At 36.3% G+C, this 7880-nt stretch overlaps 1 protein-coding gene across 1 annotated transcript in view; it reads left to right on the top strand.

Moving 5' to 3' along the window:
- Positions 1-7880, top strand: part of EFCAB13 (EF-hand calcium binding domain 13) — a 175963-nt gene that overhangs the window by 163129 nt on the left and 4954 nt on the right. Inside the window, exons 34-35 of the mRNA XM_010856564.1 lie at positions 3546-3641; positions 5600-5704. Of these exons, the coding sequence (XP_010854866.1) occupies positions 3546-3641; positions 5600-5704 (201 nt within the window). The remainder of the gene's footprint in view (positions 1-3545; positions 3642-5599; positions 5705-7880) is intronic.

The raw sequence follows: 7880 nt of genomic DNA, 5'->3' as shown, positions 1-7880 counted from the left end.
ATGGAAAATTCTGAAAGAGATGGGAATACCAGACCACCTGACCTGCCTCTTGAGAAACCTATATGCAGATCAGGAAGCAACAGTTAGAACTGGACATGGAGCAACAGACTGGTTCCAAATAGGAAAAGGAGTACATCAAGGCTGTACACTGTCACCCTGCTTATTTAACTTCTATGCAGAGTACATCATGAGGAACGTTGGGCTGGAAGAAGCACAAGCTGGAATCAACATTAGCAGGAGAAATATCAATAACCTCAGATATGCAGATGACACCACCCTTATGGCAGAAAGTGAAGAAGAACTAAAGAGCCTCTTGATAAAAGTGAAAGAGGAGAGTGAAAAAGTTGGCTTAAAGCTCAACATTCAGAAAACGAAGATCATGGCATCTGGTCCCATCACTTCATGGGAAATAGATGGGGAAACAGTGGAAACAGTGACTGAATTTATTTTGGGGGGCTCCAAAATCACTGCAGATGGTGATTTCAGCCATTAAATTAAAAGATGCTTGCTCTTTGGAAGAAAAGCTATGACCAACCTAGACAGCATACTAAAAAGCAGACGTTACTTTGCCAACAAAGGTCCATCCAGTCAAAGCTATGGTTTTTCCAGTAGTCACGTATGGATGTGAGATTTAGACTATAAAAAAAAACTGAGTGCTGAAGAATTGATGGTTTTGAACTGTGGTGTTGGAGAAGACTCTTGAGAGTCACTTGGACTGCAAGGAGATCCAACAAGTCCTGAATATTCATTCAGGAAATCAGTCCTGGCTATTCATTGGAAGGACTCATGCTGAAGCTAAAACACCAATACCTGATGCAAAGAACTGACTCATTTGAAAAGGCCCTGATGCTGGGAAAGATTGAAGGCGGGAGCAGAAGGGGATGACAGAGGATGAGATGGTTGGATGGCATCACCGATTCAATGGACATGAGTTTGAGTAAACTCTGGGAGTTGGTAATGGACAGAGAGGCCTGGCGTGCTGCAGTCCATGGGGTTGCAAGGAGTCAGACATGACTGAGTGACTGAAATGACTGATTGACTGACTGATATTAAAATTGGTACTTTTGTTTTTACCATTTATTCATTCAATAAATATTACTAAGCATCACATATTGGATGTTCTGCTAAGTGCTAGAGATACAATAGCAAGTAAAAACAACCATAGTCCTTGACCTAAGCAGCTTAATATCTACTATATCACAATTCTTCATGTACTAGTAGACACTGAATTAGAAGTAGAGAATTCAGACAATACTGCAAAGCTACAGTAATCAAAGCAGTGTGGTATTGGCACAGAAACAAACATGTGAATCAGTGGAACAAAATAGAGAGCCCAGAAATCCATACACCTACAGTCAAATAATCTTTGACAAAGGACACAAGAATATATAATGGGAGAAAGATAGTCTTTTCAGTAAAATGTGTTTGGAAAGTTGGACAACTGCTTGTAAACCAATGAAGTCAGCACACACCCTCTCACCATACACAATAATTAACTCAAAATGACTTAAAGACTTAAATATAAGACATGACACCATAAAATACCAGAAGAGAACATAGGCAAAACATTCTCTGACATGAATGTACCCATATTTTCCTGTATCAGTCTCCCAAGGCAATAGAAATAAAAATGAAAATAAACAAATGGGATCTAATCAAACTTACAAGCTCTTGCACAGCAAAGGAAACAATAAACAAAAAGACAACCTACAGAATGGGAGAAAATATTTGCAAATGATGTGATTGACAATGGCTTAATTTCCAAAATATAACAATAGCTCATACAACTCAATAGCAAAGAAATAGGCAACCCAATAAAAAAAATGGGCAGAAGACCTAAAGAGACATTTCCCAAAAGAAGACATGCACATGGTCAACAGGCACGTGAAAAGATGCTCAACATTGCTAATTATTAGAGAATTGTGAATCAAAACCTCAGTGAGGTACCACCTCACACCAGTCAGAATGGCTATCATTAAAAGTCTACAAATAACAAATGCTGGAGAGGTTGTGGAGAGAAGGGAACCCTCCTACACTGTTGGTAGGAATGTAAGTTTGTGTCACCACTGTGGAAAATAGTATGCAGGTTCCTCAGCAAACTAGAAATAAAATTACCATATGATCTATCAATCCCACTCCTGGGCATATTTCCAGACAAAGCTTTAATTCAAAAAGATATGGGCATCCCTGTGTTCGTAGCAGCACTATTTACAATAGCCAAGATATGGCTGTATAGCTTGGGGAATATATTCAACATCCTGTAATAAGCCACAATGAAAAAGAATATGAAATATATATATACACATATATATATTATTACTGACTGACTTTGCTTTACAGCAGTAATGAACACAACATTGATATTCAACTATACTTCAATAAAAAATAAATTTAAACAAAGAGGAAGGGGTTCCATGGTGGCTTAGTGGTAAAGAATTTGCCTGCCAATATGTGAGACACAGATTCTATCCCTGGTCTGAGAAGATCCCACATGTCATGTGGCAACTAAGCCCATGTAGCACAATTTCTGAACCTGTGCTCTAGAGCCGGGAAGCTGCAGCTACTGAAGTTCTGTGCCCTAGAGCTGGCGCACCGCAGTGAAGAGTAGCTCCTGCTCACCACAGCTAAAGAAATCCCACGATAACAATGAAGACCCAGCACAGATAAAATAATTAATGAATTTAAAGGAAAGAGGAGGATGCTACTAACAAGCTGAGAACTGAATTCTTTCCACTAAATTATAATTAAATGCTCTTTCCACATTATGATTTTATGGGCTTTTAAAATCTATTACTCCCATACTCCTTAAAAAAAGTATAAATGCCTAGAGTTAGATACTGAAATACTAGAACTTTTAGCAATAAAACTTCACTGTACTTTGTTGTTTCCAAAGTCATTATCTGGACTCCTTGCCAATAATTAGCATATCTTCTCTTATATGATGGGAAAGCTGAATTCTAGTTCAACACAGCAAATGGTGAAGAAAAGTTTTGGTAAAATTAGAGTTGAACTCATAATAAATCTAGTACTTGCTAATAAAACTTATTTTATATCAGCAATCTATATCATCCTAATTTACTGCAATGTTATTCTCATAATTGCTTGTTTTGTTGCCTTGATTATCATGCAGAGATTATACTAGAATTAACAAGAAAGTCTTTATCTGAACTGCCAATGGCCTATTTGTTAGGTCAGGTACCTGTTTATCCTGCAGTTGATTGTAATGCTGCGAAGACAGTCTTTTTTAAAAATATAAATTTATTTATTTTAATTGGAGGTTAATTACTTTACAATATTGTATTGGTTTTGCCATACATCAACATGAATCCGCCACAGGTATACATGTGTTCCCCATTCTGAACCCACCTCCCTCCTCCCTCCCCGTACCATCCCTCTGGGTCGTCTCAGTGCTCCAGCCCCAAGCATCCAGTATCATGCATCGAACCTGGACTGGCGATTCGTTTCATATATGATATTATACATTATATCAAATCATGGCATCATTCACAATAATACCATAAGTCTCCATTTCTTTTGCTTTGAAGGAGAGGTTGTCAATGACATGAAAAAAGTTCCTGGAAATATGGGAGTAGAACTCAAAGAAAAGAAACATGAGTTGGTGAACAATGTGCCAATTAATGGTAAGAATTTCTGTAACTATTCTGCTTCCTATCTAGGTGGAAAACAAAAACTGTCCAAAAAACCTTTAGAAGGCAATATTGTTTTATCTTAAGAAGAAATACCAACTCTGTCATCTCATTTTTAGTTTGGGAATCAGTAGACTCTAGTTATAAATCCCGTGACCATTGATGAAAAATACTGGTTCTAATTTTTTTAATCCATTGTAAGTCCTAAAGTTTAAAATGAGAATTAAGGGGGAAAAGTAAGGCATTGAAAAGTATTGGAATGAAAATAAATGAGACATTACAAAAAATAAATGGGGAAGGGGCTTCTGCATGCTGGAGTCCAGGCATAGGGGCCTTCTTAACAGTTTACTCCATTTCATATTTTATAAAAAATTATTGAGAGTAAATTTGTACTTTGTAGGGAAATGTAAGTTCTGACTTTGTGAAATGGTGGCTTCTATACTGCTTAATGAGTCTTTTTATCACTTTTGTGAGATTTTGATTAGTATATTTCTTAAAGCCCATGGAAAGATCAATCAGAATAGGATGATTGATGGTATGAAGGCCTTTAAAGATAAGCAAAAAAAAAAAAGAATAGGATATTGAATCTTGATAGCTGCACCCTTCTAATATTTTGATGGCATGCTTATGCTTCTTTTAATCCATCTGTACTTTTGCAGATAATCTGCATTACATGTTAGAACACATCATAATTTGTTGAAAGTTTATGGAAAAGAAGAAAATAAGTACTGTCTAGTCTGAAGAGTGATTAAGAAACAAAAAAGTAGTAATTGCTAAGAAATTTACTCAGAAAAAGAAAAATTTCTCTGGGTGTCAGCAAAAAAAAAAAAAAAAATCATGCTTATTGGGTAGAAGCATGAAATTTGTTTTCCCCATTGCTGTGTTTCACTAAGCAGTTCATCAACTTCTTTTAAAACTTTCTATGTGGAGTGGCCAAGGGAAGAGATTTTATTCTATTACTGAACATCTTTTAAACACTTGAACATAATTTATTTAGCCATGGTCTTTGTACTAAAACCTATAACCATATTATGTAGGAATTAATAGTTTTTGGTTACATTTAAGAATCACTAAACTTTGGGTTTATTCCTCTCAGTTTCTTAAAGGGAAGGGGATGATTATATCAACAAGTTATATACTTTTCTGTAAAACATCAGGTTGAATCTCATAGGCAAAAAACTTTAAAATCAGAAATAGAATCTGAAAATTAATAACTGAGCATTTAATATAGCAGTTAACCACTCAAGAGGTCTTGGGCTTATGAAATGCTGAAGTGAATCTCTAAAGCTACTAATCTGGCACCAAGAAGACATTTTAAAACCTCACAGAATCTATTTCTAAATAGAAATAAATTCTGTCTTTAAGACTTATACTGAGTTTCTTATATCAGCAACTTCTTTCACTGTGAATCATAAACAATGCTGAAGTTTCTGAAGACCACAAAAGACCAGAGACGAGTCAGGGAAAAGAGAACAAATTGGGACAAGGAAAGTGGAAATAGATGAAAACATTTTAATTGAAAAATCAAATCTAGGTCTACATAGCAAACATTGAAGTGAAGGATTAGCAGTTACTCAGCAGAAATGATCTGGGAGTTAAAGCAAAGGAGAATGGCCCCTTGTTATTGTTGGGAAAGATGAGATCTGTGGTCTACAGCAATAGCTGCTAAACTACTTTGGGCACATTTTGTTGTTTCAGGTTGTCCCCAGGAAAAGGCAATAGGAAATAGGTTCTAGATTTAGCTATCCTATTGAGTTTTTCTGAACATTGGAAATTAGTCTTGATAGCCCTATTAAAAGTGTTAAATGATAGTACAGAGACATGAATTATATTTTCTCCCCTTTTTTATATCAGTATCACAAGCTAATTAGTAATACACAGACATGAATGTATTTTTAATATCTTGGAAACGTTGGTTTTTTGTCATTTTCCACTCCTACTGCTTTCCTAAGGAGGGAAGGTTAACGTGAGTACTTTGGACAGCATTCTGGGGGAAATGAGGATTAAACTCATAGAAAAGGAAAAGGAAAAACTGACAGAAAACCTGCTAGCTAATGGTGAGTATTTTAGAAATAACTGTGCCTTTGACAGGAATTTGTGTTTGTAAATATGAGTATGAGAATTTCTAAAATTAGTGACATTTAGTACCCAAAAGGTATTTTGTAGATCTTGAGACGAATTAATTTATTATGTAAAGGTAAGTCCTATTTCTTCTTTTCTATAAATCCCAGGGAGCAGAAAACAGTTGTCTTCAGTTTATTGTTCTGTTCAACACTCTCTCACAAAAAAACTTAATTTTCCCTATAATTCCTGAAAATGTTCATATTTATATCTTTGGATCAATTTTCTCACCCAAATTTTGAATTGGTATATTTTAATTTCTATAGGACATGTCTATGCTGTCCCTCAGACATCATGGATTTTGTCAGTTCATAATTATCAGTGTGGTACTTTATGAAAGCAGCCACATGGGGCTTTTAGAAATATATTGGGGGCATGTTTGGTTGTCACAGGTGATTTTAAGATTGGGTACTATTAGTATTAAATTCCCTGAGCACTTCCCAGGTAGCACAGAGGTAAAGAATCCGTCTGCCAATGCAGGAGATGCAAGAGACATGGGTTTGATCCTTGGGTCAGGAAGATCCCCTGGAGATGGGCATGGCTATCCACTCCAGTATTTTTGCCTGGAGAATCCCGTGGACAGAGGAGTTTGGCAGGCTGCAGTCCATAGGGTCCCAAAGAGTTGGACACGACTGAGCACGCACGCATGAGTGCCAGGGATACTAAGTGCTCTACAATTAATGGGACTTTTCAACATACTGAAGAATTGTTCCACAGATAATACCAATAGCATGTCCGGTAATTGAGAAACTCTGGACCCTAACTTGACTCATATTTCCATACTTTTTCACTATTATAGTACCATCATTATTATCTTAGTAATATAAGCTGGAATCCTAAGAGTTAACCTTCACTCAACTCTAACTCATTGTATTACAAATGAGTACCATTCATCTATAAAATGTGAGCTTCTTTTGCCAGAGACCATACCTGGATCTTGATTTTGCATCTTTATCCCTCCCTCATCTTAGTACCTTTCACATATTATAATAAGTATTTAATGAAAGAATTAGAATAAATAAAAGACGTTTCTATTCAATGTGAGAGAAAAACAAAAAGAGTGCTAGTGGCTGGTACGTACAGTAGCCCACTGACAGACGCCCCAACCATTTGCTTACTATTATACTCTTCATACCAATTATTAATACCACAGTGTGGCCATCGTTATCCCACACAGACTTAACTGTCTTCTATTCTTGTAAGAAATATTTGATCTACTTGCATTTAGGAGCTCATGTTCTCAGGGAAGCTTATAATCCATTGCAGTCTATTCAGTTCTCAATGACATAAATGGAAAAACAATTTTATATACAAAATATAACGTTTTTTACTTTCTTTCAGTTTATTTTCTGTCATCTCCTCATTCTACCCTCATGTCCTTCTAATGTGAGCCAGTGGGTGTCCCTTTTGAGATTATAATTTACTTTATTGTGACTAACTATAATTATATTATAGTTAGTAGAGTTATCAAAGGACCTTGTGAATACCCAGATCACCCCAAAAAGAAATCTCATGCCCTTTAGCTGTCACCCTACAAGCCCTATGTAATTACTAATCTATATTCTGTCTCTGTAGATTTGCCTTACCATTTCAAATAAATGGTATAATCTGTGGGTTTTGTGACTAGCTTATTTCACTTAGTATGTACAGGTTTATCTGTATTGTAGTATGTATCAGTTAATTCATTCTTACTTTTTGCCTTTTTTTTAATATTTTTATTGTGATAAAATACACATAAAATTTACTATCTTAATCATTTTAAAGTATACAGTTCAGTGATATTAAGTCAATTGATATTATTGTACAACCATTCAGTTCAGTTCAGTTCAGTTCAGTCGCTCAGTCATGTCCAACTCTTTGCGACCCCATGGACTGCAGCATGCCAGGCCTCCTTGTCCATCACCAACTCCTGGAGTTTACCCAAACTCATGTCCATTGAGTCAGTGATGCCATCCAACCATCTCATCCTCTGTCATCTCCTTCTCCTCCTGCCTTCAATCTTTCCCAGCACCAGTTCAGTTCAGTTCAGTCGCTCAGTCATGTCCAACTGTGACCCCATGAATCGCAGCACGCCAGGCCTCCCTGTCTATCACCAACTCCCGGAGTTCACTC

Source organism: Bison bison, unplaced genomic scaffold (genome assembly GCF_000754665.1).
Source record: "Bison bison bison isolate TAMUID 2011002044 unplaced genomic scaffold, Bison_UMD1.0 scf7180017864371, whole genome shotgun sequence".
NCBI lineage: Eukaryota > Metazoa > Chordata > Mammalia > Artiodactyla > Bovidae > Bison > Bison bison.
Note: the sequence above shows the minus strand (reverse complement) of the source record. Positions and strands in the feature narration are given on the sequence as shown.